The sequence below is a fragment of the Zonotrichia albicollis genome, chromosome 1, assembly GCF_047830755.1.
Source record: "Zonotrichia albicollis isolate bZonAlb1 chromosome 1, bZonAlb1.hap1, whole genome shotgun sequence".
NCBI lineage: Eukaryota > Metazoa > Chordata > Aves > Passeriformes > Passerellidae > Zonotrichia > Zonotrichia albicollis.
This window is the reverse complement of record NC_133819.1, coordinates 115,601,311-115,624,512: the sequence shown is the minus strand read 5'-3', so window position 1 is coordinate 115,624,512 and position 23,202 is coordinate 115,601,311. Positions and strand designations below refer to the sequence as shown.

Here is a 23,202-nt window from a genome sequence, read left to right as displayed (position 1 = left end):
GGCTGGGATAAGTGTATGATGGTATCAATCCTTTTTATTTCATTGTATAATCATGGTTGAAATGATCTTCTTTATTATTATTGTAAGCATGATACTCTGTAAGCATACATACTGTAAGCATGTTAACTTAGGGGTGAATCATAGTTAAAATTAGCAAGATCTGTGCATTTAGGCTATTTAGACAAAAGGTAACACAGAAAGTTGTGACCCTACTGGAGAAAGAGAGCATTAACTTACAATTAAAGATTTTAATATCAGCAGCCAAGTGAGGTATTAATTTAAAGATGATTACTGTGAGCCAGGAATCGCAGAATTGTTTAGGTTGGAAAAGACCTTTAAGATCATCAAGTCCAACCATTCACACAGCAGTGCCAAGTCCATCAGTGAACCATGCCCCTGGGTGCCACATCAGCATGTTTGTAAATACCTCCAGGATGGTTACTCAACCACTGCCCTCTTCAGCCTGTCCCAGTGCTTGGCAACCCTACTGGTGAAGAAGTTTTACTAAATTCTCATTTGCTAAATGGCTTTGCCTAGAACATAAAACTACTTTACAGCCAATTCTTCATTAAAGGAAAGGGATATTTCTGAAAAAATAAGTCATTTATGTTACAGAAATAACTGTGCAGGATGACACAGCCCTGTTCCCATACTACATGTGGAAATTCAGTAACTGGTTGCTGATTGTGGATAATGATTTGCATGATATTAACCACTGCATGATAAGTCTTCTGTACAACAGGAAGTAATGTGGCAGCCATGCACTGGGCAGCTACAAGAAAGACAGGATGGGAAGTGATTTTGAGTGAAACAACTGAGAACTAGTAATTTTTAAAGGCAACAACTTTTTTTATTTAGTATCAAAGTACTTAATACAAAAAAAATATTGCCAGTGGTTTTGTTCTCCCGTATTGCTTCTTTTTTTTTCCCCATATCAGTCACAACATAAGATTCGGTGCCTTTCCAGGGAACAAATCCTTTGTACACCCTATAGCATCACAATATTAAACTGAAATTAGCCTTACACAGTCATGCCCTGGCTCTGACAGCACCACCAGCAGATTGGCTCCAAAGACAGAGCACAGACCTAACAGATCAATTTATTTTGCTTCTCAGCAGAGCTCTGAACGTGACAGCCCCTCACTGCTGACCTCGCTCGCTTAAAGCTAGTTCATGCACAGGGAACACAAGCATGTAGGGGAGTATGAGCTACCTCTTTCTAATTAGAGAGGTACTAAAAAAATGTGCTTTTGTCATTTTAGGAGAGTTGGACATCATTTTTAGTAACTGTTATGCACATAAGAAACAGTAAAATATCAGAGTATGAAGAGGAATAATTAATTGAAAATAAAGCTACCTGCCCAAACCATTTTACAGGAATTTTATGACCAATTTATGATGCAGAACTTATGAAAAGAGGCCTTTGGTAGGAAGGAATTGCACTTGATGGATTAAAAGATCCCTTCTGGTCTGAATTTCTTGAGGTAAGTATTATAAGTGGTTGCTGTGCCACTCCTACATAATTTCATTACTCAGGGCATTGTTCAGGGAGCAGGAAGAGCTCCTTTCCATTGCCTATATAACAGCCCTGGGTTGCTCAGAACCCCTCAGCTCCCGAGCTGTGACTCCACCATACCCAAAAAGGCACCCAGCAGTAGTTATACACCAGGAAAGAGGGCACCAGGCTTGCTCTCTCTCTAAGCCTAGCCTGCCCAGCCTGTCTCGGTGCTGACATAGATCAAAGGTGTCCCTGACTCAGTCCCCACTCCTGCACTGGGAAAAGGGAAATGAGTGGGCAGAGTTTTGCATCAAGATTTTTCATTCATGCTGTGTATGTTGCAAAGGATATAATTAGCTATGTATCATTAGCTGTAGTGGACTAAGTGGATTAATTCCTTGCAAAATATGCATTCCACCTGATTAAATTTAACAGGAATTATTTGGGTTCCTTGAGAGGAGAGTGCACAGGTTCTTCACCCATCTAAACTACAGTTCCTTCACAGACAACAAATTCATTGCTTCTTCTCTTTCAGAATCAGACTACTGCTTTTAAAATTATTGCCTGTAGATTATTTTTCTCATGCAGGGATCCCATGACTGTATCACACAGCTACTCTAAAAGCTGTGAACAATTTCTGTTTAAAGCTCTGTTTGGGAGTTGCAAAAGTACAGAACTTGGTTATTTTTATGTGACAGGGCAAGCTGTAATTCACATTTTACTTTGTCTTCTGCTACCCTAATTTGCAATTCGCTAGGATTCTAAGTTGTCATAAATAAATGGGGTATAATCCTTGTAGGAAATGCACAGAGGAGATTTATAGGAAAATAATTCCAGAATACAGAACAGAGTATTTAGAAGCCACAATTGTCCATTCTGTTTCTAGAGTCACAATCTCAATTAATTCCCTGACTGCCATTGAACCAGCAAGTACTAATAATCATACTGTTTATGATCCATGGAATTAAACACCAGCTATTATTAAATGAGTGTATTAGATAGTTCCCCTTTTTTCATGGATTTGTGTTTTCACTTACAGCGGTGGCCAGCATTAGCCTTTTTGTTCAGCTCCATCATTGTACCCAGTCCTGCCATTACATCATTCCTGCAATCCTTTTCTGAGCAGTTTAGTACAAGCAGTTTTCCTTTGGAATATGATATTCTATCTTGAGTACCAAAATTGTCTGTTCCCTCCACCAACGTCTATTAATGGATGCAACATGAACTTTGAAGCAGAGGCAGACATATAATCCATCACAAAGCATATATCCAGTGAATGTCCTGGTTTTAAATTTGTCGAATATTTGCAAGAGGATACTTTACCTCATTCATTACTATAATTTTCTAATTAATTTTTTCACATTTATTTCTTCTGAATAGCTTTTTCTAATACTCAGAACTTGAAATCTTAGCTGAGTTGGAGTGATTTGTCACATACTAAAAAACACAGTATGTTTTCCATTACGTGACTGAATCTCTAAGAGTGAGGCTCTTAAAATTAGGAGGAACCACTGGGCTTCTTAAGATCTCAGAGACTGGAAAGTGATCCAGATGATTAGAAAATTTCATAACATTTTAAATGCCTTCCTCTTTAACTCACACAGGGCTTCTCAAAGACATCATGCCTAGGGTAATGAAAGCCTTGTAAATTTTGCTGTTTGGACGCATACTTAAATGCAATTCCTTTTCATTCTTTTCTCTGTTAAAACAAAAAAAAACCCAAACAAATCACACCCACCCACCCCGCCCATAAATTATTCCAGTTAATAGGGTTTCATTAAATCTGCTAAAATTCAATTGGACAGCCATCTGTCATAAACCCCAGAAATCCTTCTGCTTGTTGTTTGGAGCATCATCTCATACTGTGGAATTGGATTATTGTATTATGTGATTTGAAACTTTCTGTCACCTTTTTAATCCTTAACAGAAAATTCATTCAGAATTTGTTGGGTATTTACCAACAGTCCTACTTGAAGGGCACTATTGCTCATTTTGTACTTCCTGTGCTAGTGTTTGGGCATCCTAATCTCACAATTTTGGGCATCTCACACTTTGCCCCATGTGTTTTTAGATTCTCTGGGGAACAGAATGTGCACAATACAGCAGGACCTTCCAAAGACACACTCTGGCAAACTTACTCTGCTAGCAACCAAGAAAAAAAAGATGACTGTTGGAAAGATCTATATACTTGACAAATCTATTCATTCCATGTGAGATCAATAATTGATTCCAATCATCACCAGACTACCAAGGAAAAAGATTCCACCTCTTCACTGGTTTCTTGCCATGCCGCCTTCAGTGCTACTAGTCCTGTCAGATTTCATAACATTGATGCATTCACTTATTTTTCAATTTATTTTTTAAAACTTAGGTGTTCAAATTAACTTCATTCTTCTTAAACAGCTCAACTACCATACTGCACATTTCTGAGACTTCTAGAACCCAACTGTACCTAAGAGCATGCTTCTATTTTCTCTCTTTTAATTTATTCTTTATGCTTGCTATCTGCAATTAAACTACACCTGTTCTTTCATAGGAGTTGATTGGGCACATTTTGGATGGAATATTCATTCTGAATATGACACACATCTGTGCATATACTTGTGTGAGAACACCTGGAAAATCAGGAATTTACATGCCTTTCTGTCCTCAATGTGCAATAAATGTATCTCTGAGATCAAAATTAAGCTTACTGTTTCAAAACTATGTGAACTGCTTATAGCACATAACCTGTTGTTCTTTTTACTGCACTATATTATTAAGGATGTTTGTCTAGGACCAAGATCTTGGGGGGAGGTTAAAAGTTCATTTATTCGTGCTTTTTGGAAAACTGAATTGACAACTTGTCCTCATTGTGATATCAAGTTCATGCCTCCAGCCTGCTGCTACCGTGAGAAAACATAAACAAAGTTTCTGCATTCTTCTGCATAGTCTTAGTAAGAACAAAGAAAGGGAAAGCAAAATGAAACTGGGTTTATTGGCTCAAGCACCTAAAGAGGTGTGAGGGTGTTTATGGAGATACCTGTGAATCCCCAAATGCCCCTTTATACCAGAGCTGCTATTGTGTAAGCTGCACTGTAAGCAATGCAGCAAAAAGATAAAACGTCATGCACAGTAAATAATGCTCAAATAGAATGAACTTCTTCATACAAAGCAATAAAAACAAGGACACAAATAGCTGTGGGGAAAATACAGGCACTAACCCAAAGTCTATCCAAAGTATGAGCAAGCATTCAGAAAGCTGCTGAGGTGGAAGGCTACAATCCGTAATGTACTGTGTACCAAGGATAGTAGACTATGAGGGACAACCACAACTGACACACAGAAATACAAATTTCTCCTGGTGTGATACCCAATCATTGAAATCAGGCAGCCTTAACAAGGAATACATGCCACTTGGGAAATTACCAACATGCTGGATGTAGCAGCATCACTGCTTTATTTAATGGTGCTTGCCAAAATGCAGTCAGCTGGTGCTCTGGCTCCACAGACAGATTCTGCCTCTGCTGACCTCTTCCGTTTATGCTCATGGCATAGGATAGGAAGCTTGCTTTGTTACTCAGTGTGTTTCCTGTGTGTTTTCTGATAAGCAGCTGCTTCCTTGTTCTTAAGAAATACCATTTATCTTTTCATTTACTCCCCATAAAGTTCCTAAATTGCTTTAGCTTGTTATTCAAAGTAAAAATTCAGCCTGGATCAGGTCGTTACAATGAGGCTTTGGCATAATTTTCTAAATGTAGTTTTGCCATTGTTTTCAGAATGTTTATTGCAGCCATTGAAAATTCTTTCTGAGCTGTATAAAACTGCCTCAAATTGCAAGCTATTTCTCCCATCTTGCTGGCTAGAAGCTGTATTTCATGACATCAGCAGAATTTGCAATGACCTAGCCTAGAAAACCAGGACAGAATTGAAGATTTAAAAGATTCTATTCAGATGAATCCTCTCAAACCATCAGCATGAGTGTCAGGTGTATGGGCAGTCAGGATGGTGGTAGGGTTGATTTTAATACTGGCCACCTATAAGCTATTGCTTCAGAGTTCACCACACTTTGATATGCATGAATGCATTCTCCAGTGATTTGTGATTATCCAGAAAAATCCTCTGCCTGCTGACCTGAGAGACAGAGCAATCCTGTGGAGAGTGGATACTACTTTACAAAGATGGAAATGAAGGAAAGAAAAGCCCACTTATATCCCCTGGGAGTGCTGCCCAAGCCTTCATCTTCTGCATTCACAAATAATTGTATATTGCCTTTTGTGTGAACTTCAACTCAGGAATCTCCAGGGATTCAGAAAAAATGCAAGATGAGCTGGTGAATGCAATAAATTACACAAAAGAGTCCATGGTGCTGGCTGTAGTAGAACAGGACGAGCAGGAGGAGATGACCCAAGACCTATACTTATGTCATTCCAGCTTTGTAAATAATTACATCATTTTTTAGCAGACAAATCAACTGTGTGTATGTATATATAATGCTAGTTATGCACACACACACATATATATACATATATCTATATCCATATCCATATCCATATCTATATATATATATATATCCAAGAGGGCAATGTCATGATAAGTTCTATGTAGAACTGTATATTTCTGACTTACAATGAATTCATCAGTGGCTCTGGGGACAAAGCACACATATCCTGGGTTTTGTGGAGAAAGCAGAAGATCATCACTTTTGCCCTTTGAGCCATAAATCACAAGGGTCCTTTTACACTCCTGTGGCTCTGGGGAATCTTCATCTGTTTTAACCTGCACTCTCCATCGTTGTGCTAAAACAGGAAAAACATTTTTAGCATCAATCTACAAATTAAACATTTTTAGGATCAATGGTAGAGAGCAAAGGAGGCCTTTGTTACTATCACAAAGAGGAGTTATAGATTACCATGAGTTTATATCCCATTCACTATAATAAAAAATTAATAATTAATTTTTTTAAACCTCTTGAAGATAATTATAGCTCAGACTTGATAAACATAAGACAATTGTTGAAGAGGGTATGAAAACAGAAATACCCAGGAAGCAGAAAAAAGGCACTTTGCTTAAGGGTGTTTTTTGCATTCTTTGTATCAAAATAGCTACTTTAATTTCAGTAATAATTTTAATACATTTCAGTTCTTAGAATGTTCTTATATAACATGAAAAGAATATTAACGTTTTGAAAGACTTGTACGTGATACATTTGTAAGAACTGCTGGCTAATACATAACTAGCTAAACAATGAAACTTCAACTTTTTTTCAGATTTTTCTAATTTAATTTGTCATGTTTGGTATGCTCATTTGTCAGATCAGATCACTCATTAGGATTGAATACAAAATTCAGGAAATTTTGAAGAGCTTAATTCTTTATTTTTGAAGAGATTTATTCTGACCTTATGGCTTTGGCCTTTTAGAAGTTGTTTTTTGGTAAGTCACCTGCACTCATAACAGTGTTAGAAGTCAAGTATGCAACTGGGAAGCTGTTTCAGGTGTGAGAAAAATAGTGTCTTACATGGATAGTGTAGTATAGGAAGCTACTTAAGTGCTAGAAGGTAAATCATCCTCTATTTTCAAAGGAATCATTTGTTGAAAAGACTCTTGATCCTGCATGGCAAGAAGAACTTAACAGTGGAAGCAAAATAAAAGCTTTTGTTTAGATGTGGCCAATACTGTGATAATAATTTGCTAATGGGACTGATATAAAGAGAACTATTTTGTGATTTTGTGTAAGCCTCCAATAAAATATACTGATAAAATGAATTTTAGAATAATTTCATTCAGAAATAAATCAGATGTGTCTTTTTCTTACAAACTGTGTGCTTTTTTCCTACCTTTTGTTTTCATCTGCCTGCTTAAAGATGGAGACTAGATGAAAACCTGATCTGGTTGCCTTGATTAATAATTTTCCTCTTTTTTCTTATTGTTTTTTTAGCTAATCCTGTTTTGGTTTTATTTTCTCTTGTTATAGAACCTGTTTCTGCCTTACATCTGACTGTTCCCTGACTCTTCTGGGCTCAGCTAGAAAACAGCAGGCAAATACTCATCTCACAGCCAGTCTTCTGAGTAACACACTAGCTGAAAGGATCCCTCCATCTGAACTCTTATTTTAAGGTCATTTCCAGCAATGAGTCAGATGTAGTGTGTGGAAAATCCACACTTTGCCTAATGAGGAACTTTTGCTGTTTGATTTATGTGCCAGCTTTGAATTTTATCTCCTTGTGCCAGGTTGGCATGTGGTATCCATCAGGGTGTCACACTTGGTGAAGTCAAGCATTGTTTGAGCTTTTGCTGTTCCTGAGCACTCCAAAGGTTTATGAGGAGCTTCAAATTTTTACAAAGACTCCCAACATAGCCCTGAATCTCCTATCCTGTCCAAGCATGCTCCATTTTGAAGGCTGTCCCAGGAACAAAGCAGAGAGGAAATTAAGATAATTTTGCAGTTCTGTATTTCCCAAGTGGAGTTGTTTTTTTTTTTTCTCTTTGTAATATCCCTCTGCTCCAGGAGAGAGCAAGCCTTAAGTTAAGAGAAATAAGAAATACATAACTGGCTGTTCCCTCCTCAAAGAGGCAGCATGTTCAGAGAAGGTATTTCGAGCAAGGTGATTTATTTTAATTAATATCCATGATTGTGTTTTTAATTATTATTTCAGTAGGAAGGCTAAGACATCAGTTGGGAGTTTTCCAGGGAATAAATCAATGGTTACAGATTTAAAGCCTCTTAGTGTCTGTGATTCTTTATTCTCCTACACTTACTTTTAATGCTTCTACAGTTTATTAAATGAACTAACACAGACTGACTGCATTTTCTCTCAGTTCAACAAATTCATTTAACCTGCTCATGCCAGAAGAATCAAAAAATCCTTTGTATAATATTCTATTCACTCAGACATCTACTTGGTGAGGATTGCTACATGAGACAGAAGACTGATGCCAAGTATTTACTGTGCTCAGTGATTTCTATACCCCTCCAGGAGTGAAGGTGTGGAAGTGAGATAGCTGGGCTTCAATAGGTCATTTTTCTGTGTTTCATCTGTGTGACCACATTAAAAAAGACTTTTCTCCTGACATCACTGACCTGTGTTAACTTCCTTTCAGAGTGATTAGTGTGTTCATGTGTTATTGTAGTTCTATAGCTTACGTGTGAAGCTAGAGCCATTTACTTTGAGACACCAATGTAGGAGGCACTAAAATGAATAGCAAGGGAAAAACCAGAATTTTGTGGAAAAAAGTGTCTCAGAATTCTTTACTATAATGATATAACCAAGAATCTGATTCACATTACAGAGATTTGTGCAGAGATATCTTAGAATTAGGGATCATTTCTTGACTTCTAGAAATTAAATTGGATGAGTATAATAATTTCCTGCCATGAATTCCTTTAACCACCAGTGTGGAACCTGAAAGTTCCTTCAGTAAAACCATGAAAATCAAACCCACAACAATTTCTGTACAAAGAAATCTGAGCATGGCAAAACCTGAAGTCAATATTTCATCATATAATTCAGAAAGCTGAAAAAGAAAGGTTTATTTTCTGAGTTTTTAAAAATATGAGCCATTTATGTATTTTTTAATGATTTCCAAAACTGCTTTTACAATACATTGTTTCAGGGTTTTTTTTAGTCTGGTGTTTTTTGGTCTTAAGACCTAGAATGACATTCACACTTTGCAAGACATAGGACTTAGTTGCTTATTTCCTGAAGATTGTAGAACTTTGTGTTTCCTTGAGGCAGAGCAGTCAGTCTGCTTAATTCTTTTTCTTAGGGATTTCTGCCTCCATCTGGCAATGGAAACATGCTGTTGCTGCTTTTTAGAATCGCGTCCATTCCCTTTTAAATTTGGGAATCCTATGATTATTCTTAGTCCATTATCGAGTACTTGCAAGGAAGGGAATATTTCCAAAACAAAATTAGTCACAGCAGAACTTACTGAATATTTTGTCTTTTGATATGAATTTTCTATATGCCTTAATACCAAAAACCTTGCACAACAGAAGAAGAGCCAGCTGAGAAATATCTATTAACTGAACTTTGCTACTGAACCACACTTTATTTACCACCCACAATAACCTACAAAACCTCAGGACACCCTACAGGCATCACATTACAGGAAGCCAGCTCCTTTTAGCTGACTGCAGAGAGGATTTCATTGGAACATACTGTGTCTTGTCTCCTTGCTTTGAGAGAAAATTCTTTCCTATGTGCCATTGCAATAGGTCATCTATTTTGAGGCACAGAAGGAGAATAAATAGAGAAAACAGAAGGAAAAAGTAGTAAAATACCCCTACCATGTAAGAAACTTTTAGAGAGTAACAGAAAGTCCCATTCAAATCAACTTCAAATACTTCAAATCAACTTCATTTGAGAGCTGAGAGCATCTATCTGCTTTCTCCACTAGGAAAATACCCTTTCTCTATTTATCTTGCATCAAATATACAAGGAGGAATCAGAGGCATACAAATAAATCTATTCCTATGCCTGATTTGCCAGAGCCTCTCTGTATTGTATAAATGTACGAAGGTTACTGAGAAAACTTGATATGGGCAGACTGCATTTTGGCAGAATCCATAGCCAGCAGCAGCAGTCACAGGGATCTGGGATTTATGCTTCATTAGAGCTGGCATAATGCCAGCCTGGCTGAAAAAGGACAGAGAGCCCTCAAGTAACCTGCTAGCAATGATGACTTCCAAAGTTTCCTCTTTGGCTTGGTGGTTGAACAGGTTACTAGCCTCATCCAAAGTGAATGAGATTTCTGACCTTCAGAGTGACTTATAAAGTAATTTGTTCTCTATCTGGTGCTTTAAACTTGACCTAAGCACATTGGTCTTACCCTGAAAATCAGGAAACACTGAATTATGCCGATCAGATTTTTATGACTTTCCCTGAAGCCCATTTTCAGAGTGCAGCTCATACAGAATATGGCCACATTAGTGCTTAAAATATTGGCTCCCTAACATCAGACCTTCCACTTGCCTCTTATTCAGTGAATATCTGTTACATGGAAAGTGTTCACCCCCACTCTGAAGGGTACTGTTTATCACTATTCTGCCATGTAGAATAGTGATAAACAGGTGCTGGGAGAATCTAAGGGAACCATTTTTTCTCCCAGGACTCTGCATCTCTGGAATGTTCTCTTAGCAGCTCTGACATTGGCACTGAGTCATGATAGAATGACACAGAACTGACTACAGGATATCTTTCCAAACCCCTTGTGATGGTTCCTTCCTACAAAGCTCAATCTTGGAATGTCTATGAGATCACTGATATGACAACACAAACTGTGAAAAATCAGCCCCAACCATCATCTTTTTCTCATAAGGCACAAAAGTCCAATCTCTAAGCTATCTCAGTTCCTCACTGGAGTGAGCCCATGGGCAAAACACAGATGGCTGAAGAGCAGCTCAAGCCAAGCTGTAATACAGGTACCTGACAGATATCTTCCTAAAAACGTTCTTCTCTTTTGTAACCTCAATGGTCTCTGGGTCCTCCTGGACATCTTGGCAGTGTGACATTTCAAAAGGTTAGTTAAGAATAAACCACTCCTTTCTCCTCATAATCAATATACTGAGTCTGATCACTCTTGACACTCACAGGCAGTGAGCAGCCTGTGCATCTGTGCCTGCCTACTATAACATAACCAAGAATGAAACTGTGCTGTGAAAAATTTTGAACTGGTAGTAAAATATAGTTTATTTTCTGAACATAAGGTGAAACAGATATTATGGTTGTTACCCAGAACTGTGCACTTAACAGATTGCAGAATCCAATTCCAAATCACTCGTGAAAATCAACTTTCTCTGTGAAAAAGAAAGTCTTTAGTTACCGGAGTTCATCACTCTCCTTTTGTCAAATTCATGCTTTTGTGGAATAATAAAGCTGTTGGCTAAACTGTTTGATTGAAAGCAAATGATTCCATTTTGAAACTGGAACTAGATTGGGAAACTAGGACTCATCCTACAGAAAGCAAGTCACTGTTTTCAGAGACAAATGGAAACATTACTTTTTTAGTTTAGTTGTTCCCATGAAATTCCCAGAGAGAGTTGCACAGAATAACCATTTACAGTTAAATGTTCATTAAAAGTAAGTGTGTCAGTCTGTTTCTCTTTTCTGGTTAGGAAGAAACACAGAGATGGTAACTAGTGCATTACATGGTTGAGAATGTCTTTGTAGATATAGATACAGAAAGCTGGGTGGGAAGTGTTTTATCAATGTCTTTTTATTAATTAAGCAGATTTAGGCAACTGAATGCACATACTACATTTAGCTTCACTGGAGCATTTGGAGTTTAAGCTTGCATTATTTCTGGCTACTTTGGAATTTTGACCTGAAAATGTTTCCACTGACACTTCACAACACATTTTTCAATTTGCTGATGTTTGCTAGGGAACCTGTCCCCAAGTATTAAATGACAGTGACATTGGGGTAAACAAAAGAACACTTGAATCTCTTCTCAGAGGAATTCCTGGTTGATTTCAGAACAGAATAGTAGAAGTAGGAAGAAAACCAGAAATGTTTTCTGTGTTTTCTCAATTGCTTATAAAGGTCTAGTCCTTCCTGTAGAGTACTGCCAGCCAATTTGTCATGTTCTTTCACAGTTGATATACAAGAAAATACGTACAAATGAGGTCATTTGCTCACATATTTCCTGCAATACTGATTTAAATTCAAACCGCAAAAACTATGGTATAGAAAACAATGGTTGGAAAACAACTCTTACCTTTAAGAAATGTCTTCATTGAACTGCCACTCTAAAATATGAGCAGGAAAAATAATTGCGAGCTACTTTTATTATCACTTTTTTCTTAAGCTATGGTCTTATCTGGAAAGGTTCTTTAGCAATAACTATGCATTAAGTATATACTGTAGTGCTATAACAAATTTTCTTTAACAAAATACTTACTATTGGCAGTTAGTTCCCTCTCTGTTTTCCCATCATCTTGATGTTCATCTAACCATCTTTCATTGCAAAAACAAAAATAATAAGATTAAGAAAAACTATTAGTATTAGTATAGTATATATCATCTGACCATTACCTTTTGTCTCCAATAGTATTTTTTATACACCTTTGATCAAGTTACACCTTGAAACTACTTGCAGGATCAAATTTTCTTTTATACCCTCAGCACAGTTGGTTTTATTCATATAAGAAGAATTTGGTTCAATTTGCTCCAGGCAAAGAAGAATTTTCATGGTAGCTGTATGAAGTGAGTAGTACGATATGGAGTACATTGTGTGAAATACTAATTATTTATTGGTTCAGAGACTCAGCTGTACATGTGAGAGAGTTATAAAACCTGCAGTGGTTAGTTATAGTTATTGTACTTAGAATTATATATAAAATCTTCAGATCTGGAAGTTTCTAAAAGTTTTGCCTATCTGCAGCAACAAACTGAGCTTCTGTGCTTGCTTTATTTTTCTTTTATACTGATGAATTTAAGGAGCTTTTCTGCAATAACATTTCACTGCAAACATACATTTATACTCCTTTCATCTGAAGCCCCTTGTTCACATAATATTTCCCAATCTTCAACAACCTCACTTACTTAAAAATAAATAAATACATGCTCACTGTCAGCTTCTATTCTATTGACTCCACGTTGATGTTGTATTTGTTTAAACCCAAGATCCATAACATATTTAATTTCTTATATGGAACAAAACACTATTAATAAATTTCTTATGCATGAAGTCTAAACTTCACTGCATTTCAACTTTTTTGCAATAAACAGCTTGATTAAATTTTGAGACATATCTCCTCATTCCATCCTAAGAAACAAAAGATCACTAGCAGTTTCTAAAAGTAGAAAGCAATTTTTGGACAAAAACTGGACACAGGATTCAAGCTGCAGCCTCACCAGTGCTGAGTGCAGGGGCAATCACAGCCTTGGTGTACATTATTGCTGATCCAAGCCAGGTTGCCACTGACCATCTTGGCCATCTGGGCACACACTGGCCTGTGTTCAGCAGGCTGTTGATCAGCTCTTCCAGATCCTTTTCCACCAGCCAGCTTTCCAGCCCCTCATTCCCAGGTCTATGGCACTGCATGGGGCTGCTGTGACCCAGTGCATCTCCCTCAGCACCCTTGTGTGGATCCCCTCCAGCCCAGCAGACTTATCTATGTCTGAGTGCTGCAGCAGGCCACTGACTCTTTCCACTTGGATTGTGGGGCTCGTTCTGCTTCCCATTCCTTCCTTCTAGCTCAGGGGGCTGGCTACAAGGAGAACTGGTATCATTCTTGAAGACTGTGAAGAAGTGGCCTTCTTGAAGAAGGCATGAAGTGGCTCAATCTTCCCTTCATCCAGTAAGTATTTTCTCTACTTGGCCACCTCACCATCTGCGTCAGGAGGTTCTCTTCCATGGGCTCCAGTAACCTCCTAAACTCCTTCTCCTCTGCTGCATTGTATTTGTAGTCCCTCATGAGATCAACAGTTGGCAATTGTGAGACTTCTTCCAGCTGTTCACATTAAATTTTGTCTGTCTTTTTCTCCTGTCTGTAACAGACCCAGACCATTCTGCCACGACACTGGCCTTGCTGGCCTTCCTTCTGATTCTTACCCATAAATGCCCAACTCTATCACCAAGCTCTAGAAAATCAAAACACTCCCTAACATACAGGGCTGCCTCACCTCCTCTCCTTCCTTGTCTCTCCCTGCTGAAGGGTTTATAGTCATCCATGGCAGCACTGCAGCTGTACAAGTCATCCCACCACATTTCCATGATGACAACTATGCCATTTCAGATCTTTACAAACCATACTTCTCAAAAGATCAAGAACTGAAACCTTATTTAATTCATGTGGTTTCTATATAATTTAGATTAAAAAAAAAAAAAATCAATGTACCTTTCCTCTTATGCAACATTTGGTTTGGGACTTCTCTGCATTAGGCTATTACTCCCTTCCATGCCAATATAGGAACTTCTTCCATGTCTTCAGCTGCAAAATTTTGCATCACTTGTATGTTGAAAAACTCCGGGGCAATGCTCAAACACCTAGTTTGTGTGCACATATCTGCTCTAAAATTTTTTCATTACATTGCTGGCAGGTAACAAATTCTTTTTCTCCATGAATGACATACCTATTACAAGGAAATACAACCTCATGAGTTTCCTCTCCTTCTTTATGTTTGATGACAATCTTATCCAGGAACCATCCACTGCCTGTGTCGAAATGACAAAAGTTTATAATGTGAAATCATACTATTTTAAAAATAAATTTTAAGAAAAAAGCCCAGATTATCTTTTTCTGGCAGAAACACAGATCACATTTAGACAGATCTCATCTAAATAAATAAGATATATTAACAGAACAAAAGCTTTATTATTTTTTGTGTCTCCTAAGAGATGCAATTCTTTTCTACCTTTGCCTGTTTTAATTTTAAGAGGGGTGGGTTTTTTCTCTTGGAGACAAATACATGCATACATCTCTGAACTGTCAACACCATTCACATCCCTGCCTACATCTTTTGATTATTCCCAGTAATCAAGCACAAGAATGTTGGTACAAATCTGTTTATGCCCATAATCAAGATTTGTGTGAAAGCTGGAAATTTTTCCCTCTGTGAGTGAAGTTTTTATTGCATATATAAAAATATTAATTAACAAATCTTTAAAACTTATGCTCTCATGTGCAAATGGAGTGGGGCTGCAGCCTTGGAGGGAAGTTTTAATGTCTTTGTGCCAGTGACTGGCAAAACTGAGGATCTAAGGATCCAGGTACAGAAACCAGAAAGACTGACTGCCTAAGGCCAGCTATTGGAGGCCGTATACATCCATCCTGTACACATTTTTCTGTATTTGACACTGATGGACTGTTGTTCTGCTCAGCTGGAGAGGGTAACAGGGGAAGGCTGCTTGTTCTGTTTGTGTACTTGCTGAGTTCCTGCCAGTGTTGGTCTGCATGGCCAGCTCTGTGCACACATTTGTGTTTTGGAAATGTGTTTGTGTGCTTGTCAGTGGGGAGCACACACTCAGCCTTGCTGCTATGAGAACAGCAGGTGTGGAGCTGTGCACTCTCACTTCTGCTGGGCTACTGAGATAATCTTTTCCCTAATTGCAGTAACCATTGGCACATCCATGCTGATTTTTTAGATCACTTCCAATGACCATCCTAGTGACTGGTCTGGTTGTCTTGTGATGCCCTTCTCAAATAACCTGTTATCACTGTACCTGCACCACTCACAACTTGTCTGAGGACCTCTTGCTGGTCAGAGCAACCCCAAGAAAAGTTGGAAATTCTCTTTTCCCAGCTGAGCATTCAAAGAAGGAGTCAGAGCTCTTCATTTCTCGGTCTCAAGGTCGTTTATTGTTCCCTATCTGTAAAATATTTTCTCCTGTCCAGCTGAGGTCTGTTCAGCAAGACAGTTCAGGCACTCTGGGGTGGTGTTATGTCTTTATACTAAAAATTACATATAAAATATTTACCATTACTTTCCAATATCTATCACCTATGTTAGACAGTGAGTTTCTACTCTAAACCAATCTAAAAGTGTCAACATCACAGCAGAAGACGGAGGCCAAGAAGAAGAAAGAGAAAGGCTAGACACACCCAGATCTCTCCATCTTCCTCCCTGCACCCCCATTCTAAAAAACCCCAAAATCTACTTTTTCACCCCATGATAAATTCACTATCATTCTACTTAACTGTTGGGGTTTGCAGATCTTCATCTAAAATTGGTATCTTGCTCCACGGGTCATAATCAAAACTACAGGCATTTTGGGCTCTGTGCCAGGATCTGTGAGCCCCCTGGCAGGGGTCTTGTCTTCTCAGGACAGCCAGAGGGATGTCCTGGGTTCCAACAACAGCTTGTCCTATTGCTTATGAGGTTTCACCTGATTCACACCATTACCCAGCAGCACATTGCAGCAAACAGCATGCAGGATGTTTTGGTCAGAAACAACCATCCTATTCATCCTTGTGCTTTGCCTCCTGGCTGCATCTGAGTCTGGAAGGCAGCAGTTTCTGTCACATAGAAAGGGCATCCCCAAGTAGTGCATGGAGCAAACGCTGCTCTCTAGGACAAAAGTCCTTCACTTTCCTCATTCACAGGAGCTGTGGGAGTACATCCATGCCCTGCAGCCAGGGAGCCCCAAAGAAAACATATGTTCTAGGATCCTTTCAAGACAGACTCCAAATCAAGAATTAAGACCCTCCTGCCCTGTCACTCAGGCAAGTGATGAGAAAAAGGGGTGCTCCACCTCTGAAGGGATCCTCCTTCTCAAAAGGTTGAGTATCTCTGAGCCACCATCTTTTTCCAGCTCTCAACCCCTCAGCTACCCCAAGCTAGGTTTATGTGGGGCTAGTCTTGGATACAGTTCAAAATGTGTCTGTGAGATCTGTCTGTGCTGAGTACAATGAAAAGCCTTCTGAATTACCAAGGCACACATTTTGTTACAGAGAGAATTCAAGTCCTGTTTAGACAGTCCTTCAAAGTCACACTTTTGAACTCCAATGTCAAAAAAATCTTGAGATAGCTGAACTGGGTTACAGATTTGTAATGCTGATCCTGCTAATCTGTGCTGCCTGTTAAAGGAGATATCAGGGAAGAGAGCATGGCAAGGTGCTGTGGGGAATGGAGGGAAGGTGGGCTCCACCACAGTGCCTTTTGTGTTATATCTTGGGTTTCTACAATGTGAAACTTTCAGGTGTACAATCATCCATGTTGCTGAAGACAGCAAACTCTATGGAACTACAGGAAACAAGATTACACACCATTCCAAGGCTGCAGTGCCATGGCTATTTCTGTAATAGTCACAGGCCTGCTCAGAGCCCTAGGCAGTACAGACACCAAGATGGGCGTTGCTTGGGGCAACTTCAGAACAGAGTAGGTAAAAGGGCTTTCCTAATCTGTTATCAGTGAAGCTATGAACTGTCTAAAATCCCTCTCTTCACTTAGCCTCTTCCTAGATATTAATCTTGAAAGCATATTTGCACTATTTACATCTTTGGTGCTTTTAAATGCTTTCTCTGCATTTACATCATTCCAGGGAGATGCACATTTCTTTGACTGACTGTACCCAAAATTCATCTCATTAACAAATTCTTTCTTCTTTCCCTAAAAACCTACAAGCTGAATGCAGTGTCACTCACTGGAGCAGCTCCCCATTGACTTTCACAGATTAAATGTATATTCAAATCTTCTACAATTGCCCAAAGCAGTGAGGACATTGTGTTATAGCTACTCAGATTTTGTCAGGTATTCAGTTGTCAGCTGCTGAATACCTTTAATTCCTTCCTGGATAGTTTTCACTGTTTGTCTAGTGAAAGATTGTATTACCAGTGTGAGCCACACTTTTGAGAGTTTTCTACATGCAAATAAATAGTTCTTTTTTATAAATAACTGTGAAAACAGAGAGTAGAATAGCACTACATTACATTAAACTCATGACAATTTTTCTGTCCATTACCACAGTTTTTCATCATCCCATCACAGTGACCAACCAGTAGGAAGACTTTTTATCACTGCAAGACCTTCTGTCACATTTTCTATGAAGGATGCAGCATAAACAAGTGCATTGGGTTTAAAAAGGACTTTAAAACAGACTGGTCTCTAGGAAATTAAATCCTACCTGGACCAGCTCCATCATGGCTAATCAGAACTTTCTCCAAGTATCCCAGTGAGACAGCCTTTATGCAGAAAATATCCATCTGTGGAACCATACAAGGAAAATTATAAAGGCCGTAAACATAGCTATTGCTTTGACTCTAACACTATAGAAAAGCTTTTTGTTTTTAATTTTTTGTTTGTTTGATTGATTGATGGTTTTCAAAATGAATATAGTTGTTTTATATTCATCCTGGCCAGTCAGGGAGGATCCTTTAAAATTTTCTAAGGTAAATAACACCTGAAAATGTTTTCCCAAAGACATCACTGATACCTTTGGCATGGCAAAATGATCAGTTTCAATTACTTGGTTGTGTCTACGTTATATTTTCTAGTTCTATGTGCCTCACCAAGTTTGGAAAACATACTTAGGAATACAGATTTAGAACCTGATTCTAACATCTAAAGTGATCTGTTCAGGACAACAAATATCATATTGTTACCTTTTTATTTACATGTACAATACAAATAACTGAAATACCCAAATTCTAATATCTAAAGCTCTCTGTAAATGGTTGATCAAGCAGATAAAAATTAACCCTATGATGCAATTATGTAAGGAATTTTGAATAAGGAAAATGGTCAATGCTTGAATAAACCTTGTAAATAAAAGAATTTTTACATTTCTTGATGAAAGAATTTTCTGGCCATAATTTATTCTTATTTATCAGAAGCAGCATTTGTTTTTACTTTACCTGTCCATGTCGGAACTTAACATTATTATTCTTAGATCTATGGAGTTTCCTTTTGCCAGCATCTCCTCTTGTCCCAATGATGTTGATATAAACATTGGAATCTGTTTCAGCGCCAAGTTTAGCCCCTGTGTATACATGGACCTCATACACCAACACTACAAGAAGAAAAAAACTTGAGATTATCCTTGCAGCTTGCACAAGATTCTAAAGGGTCCTCACCAAAATTTTGTCAGAAAACTCTGATTTTTGAGTTTGCAAGTAGCATCAGCTATCCATGAATTTGTCACTTCTAAGTTCAAATATTTTAATTCTCTTCACAAAAATATGAAAACACAAAGCTTAAGAAAACCACATTATTCTGAGCACTGCTATGCATTGCTAGTTCACAAAGTCTTTCTTTGCAATTCATCTGGAGACCACCAAACTATATCAAGTCGTCATTGAAATAAAACCTACTTTTCACTGGAACCAAAGCATTTTCAACCTCCAGATTTATGCAAAACAATTATCTGGGTTATTAACCTTCATTTCCTCTTAAAAGAGGAGTAACAATCACAAATCTAAAGGGCTTTAGATTTTCACCACATGTACAAAGGTGATCAAGGAATTAATAGCTCCCACACCTACAAAAAATGAGCCTTGCTTTTGAAGGTTTCTACATCTGTCACTAGTGAATGATAGTACTTCCAAAAACAGCTCTCAGTTAAAATATATTTACAACTTTCTAATGCCTTTCCTTATAGTCTAGACCTAAGTCTTACACACAAAAAATATATACATCTTCAAAGAATTCTGCAATATAATTTAGAATTACTGTATTAAGATGTTCTAGGCCCGACTAATCTTATTTTTATAACTATCCAGATGTGCAAATTTATTTTTAAAAAATTCTTTGCAGTGATCATATATTATTATGTTTCATTTCAGTTTTTCTCTCTGTGACTTAAAAAAAAAAAATCCTGTTTACATTTTAATGGCAATTTTTCCATGCAGTGTTTCTATTCTAATCCCAGCTGGCCATTTCTCCTGCTATGTAGCAGATCACAGGGAAGATTACTGTTTCATTTGTGTGTAATTTTAACAGTTCTTGGGAGTGAAGAAAGGTAATAGAAGTCCTAAAAAACACAATTAGTTCCTTTTAAGAAGGAACAAAGATGAAAACAGAATATAACATGATATATAAAACAGAATATATATGTATAGTTTTTATATATATATATATATATATATGCATAATCTACAGTTACAATATAGAATATTGAAACTGGACAATACTGTACAAAAACTAGTTAAAATGCTGTTACCCTTAAACCACCAGATAGCTACTAGAATCTTACATTTCCATAGATTTTTTTTTCACTGTCTCCCAAGTCACCTTATAAAACTCAAACATCATGTTGTCCACCATCACTGAAAAACAGCTACTCTGATTCCCAGATAAGAAACTAAACAAGTAGTAAAATAAAACTGCAAATACTTGAGGGAGAAAAAAAGCACCACAAGTATTAAAAGTTAGGAGAAATGTTATGGATAGACTCTATGCTTAATTAAATGAGTGTATTTCTTTTAATCTGTGTAAAATTATCTGAAAACACTGTGTCTCCAACACTTTATCACTATTACAACTATAACTCTAAATAAAAGTGGTGTTCTTTGACCAATTTTATTATTTTTGGTAATTCCAAGCACTCATTGCAGCTCTCACATCCATGCATTAATGTACCAAGACTGCTTGTGAAAATAAATTATCTCAATAATATACACATATCTTCAAAAATTTGAAGACCCTTGTAAAAACTAGTTTCAAGGTTTTTAACATTAAAAAATCATGATAAAACAAATTCTAGATATGAATAGCAAGTAGCAAAGATAAATTAACCTGATAATTAGCATAATTGAGCTATCTATCCAAATTACATTTTATATCATAACTGTTAATATAATCATAACTGGCCAAAGGGCAGAGGATAAGGGATGGCAGCAAACTATGACAGAAAACGTGCAGGAAAGCAAAGAGCCGTGCTGATAATGAAGGGGGAAAATATTTAGGAGTGAGAAAGGACAGAGGTTACATTTCCAAAAAAAAAGCTTAAAATTATAATAATCTGTGACCAGAAATTTTAATAACAGGGCTGCACTTCCCACGAAGCAAGACACTGTAGGTAGTAAAAAAAGGGACTGTCCTGGGGTGACGTTATGATGCTTGTATATCCCCATTCATCTGTTCTGTGCCTTTAAGACCGGCACTGAAGAGTGGAAGTTTTATTTGGGTTTCTCTTATCAGGACATAGAGACAAGCAGTACACAGAGAGCTGTTTTTTTTTTTTTTACTTCCAGCTTTGCGCTTGCTGCTTTTGCTTGCTGCTTTTGCTTGCTCTCTTTTTCTGCTCTTGCTTCTGCTCTGCTTTCTGCCTCTGCTTATTAGCTAGTTCTAGCTAAACAGTCCACATTGCTTCCTGGACTGTTTCTCCTCTCCTGTTCCTGTGACCATCTCGAACCTGCTCCGGACTGGGACCCGGGAACACCAAGGGTTCGGCTGCAGCGGCTGGCCCAGCGCCGGAGGGACTGAGAACAGAGCAACCACCCCCGAAAGAGACTTTCTGATTTTGCCATCTTTCTCAGAGCGGTGTCATCGGGTATTGTTCATTTTGTGTGCTGGGGGGTGCGGGGTCAGTCAAATAAACAGGTTCTTTCCACCTCTCTCCGAGGAATTTTTTCCCAAACCGGTTGGGGGGAGGGGCCGTGTGGGTTTCGCTTTCTGGAGGGGCCCTCCTTTGCAGATTCTTTAACAAATTTGCCCTAAACCAGTACAGGGACATATTGATTTGAAATCTCCTCTGCATTTTTTACACTCTTACTTTCTTAGTTTTGAAAATGTAAACTATCTGTGGGAAGAAAGGAAAGGGTATGGAGTGTTTATGTTATGACTGTTTACATAGAAAGACTAGTATTACTTACAACTACAAGTAATCCAAAATAAAAAATTTAAGTAACTATAAGGACAATTTTGAAGCATATTCAATGGGGTTTTCTAAAGAAACTGTTTAACAATAAATGTTTACAAAAACAAAATACCAACAAGTCTTTTCATGGAAGGAGAAGAGAACAAGAGGTAATTATAACACAACACAAAGATATTAACAGATAAATAAATTATACTGCATTTTGTAGCACTGTGCATCTCTGTGGTAACCAGAGAGACGATAACGATCTAATCATTAAATAGAGCTTTCCTTTGCTACCAGCCTAAATAAATCAGTCTGAAGTAGACAGCATGCACATCTTGAAATATAAAAAACTGGGAAATATTTTCCATAGTTTCTTGTGTCTATACATCCCTCACCATCTGTAAAATGTTAAATCTGACATTTATTTAAGCTACACAATCTGCATTATTTGTACAGGAACCTTCTTACAAAAAATACCAGTTTGTGCTCTAAATTTTTCTACAAATATAGGCTACTACAATGCAGGCTATTATATTAGGATAATAAAAGGAAGGTTTATATCCCTTAACTTGAGTATATGTTACAATGCATTTCATAGGAATCAAACAAAAAATGGAGCAAAGAAAATATTTTCCAATACACACATGCCTAATTAGAACACGGTGAACATGGCTACTATGGTGAAACACCTGCATATTCAAAAAAACATGCACTAAATAGATAGTGGACATTAAGCCTCTTCTGTGCAAATGGAAACCTAGGCACAGACCAGCCTGAGAGAATTCAGATTGTTCAAGTTTTATCAAGCAGTTCCTTTAGATTGCAGAGCAGCTACAAAAGGTGCTAGTGCTAATGGCTCCTGAGATAAAGATTGCTTAAAGAAGAGAAAAAGAGTGATGGTGCTACTCTGTAACAGATAAAACAAGGTACACCAATTGTTTGATGGAGCAATACAACCAAATCTGGAGAAGAAACCTACCCACTGAATATACTGCTGAGACAAAAAGACTCACCATATGTGATTTTTTTTTCCATTTGCAGTTTTCTGTATACTGCTCACAAAACACAGTTTGTTGTGTAGAGAGGAAAGTGAAATAATCCTGGATAATGTGTTCAGCCTCTGAGACTGTGCTTTCATTTCTTTTGAGTATCCAACCTATTCTAAGGCCCCCACTGCAGGCCCATCTGCAATGGAGACCTCCTTCACTGCAGGAAGAAAAAGCCATCCCAAAACTCCAAAAAGTAAAAATGTGTGGCCTGGTCCCCTATTCTGTAGTAGTAATTTCATTTTATTATATGGTGATTCAGTGAAACTACACCAGCTGTAAACTGGGGTGGCAAAACGCTCTAGAGAGAGGTAAACCCATAGGCAAGAAAAAAAAGGCAAAAAAAGTTTTAAAATACTTCATAAAACCAGCCACTTAACAGAAGTCAGGAAACAGTGTTTCAGCATTGAGAGGGACCTGTGAGACTTGCA

General features: G+C 37.7%; 1 protein-coding gene across 1 annotated transcript in view; it reads right to left on the bottom strand.

Annotated features, from left to right (window-relative positions):
* LOC113458545 (lipoxygenase homology domain-containing protein 1) overlaps nt 1-23,202 on the bottom strand; it is a 168,715-nt gene that overhangs the window by 71,232 nt on the left and 74,281 nt on the right. Inside the window, exons 27-31 of the mRNA XM_026791313.2 lie at nt 18,778-18,932; nt 18,048-18,126; nt 14,558-14,639; nt 12,381-12,436; nt 6,107-6,276 (exon numbers count right to left, since the gene is read on the bottom strand). Of these exons, the coding sequence (XP_026647114.2) occupies nt 6,107-6,276; nt 12,381-12,436; nt 14,558-14,639; nt 18,048-18,126; nt 18,778-18,932 (542 nt within the window). The remainder of the gene's footprint in view (nt 1-6,106; nt 6,277-12,380; nt 12,437-14,557; nt 14,640-18,047; nt 18,127-18,777; nt 18,933-23,202) is intronic.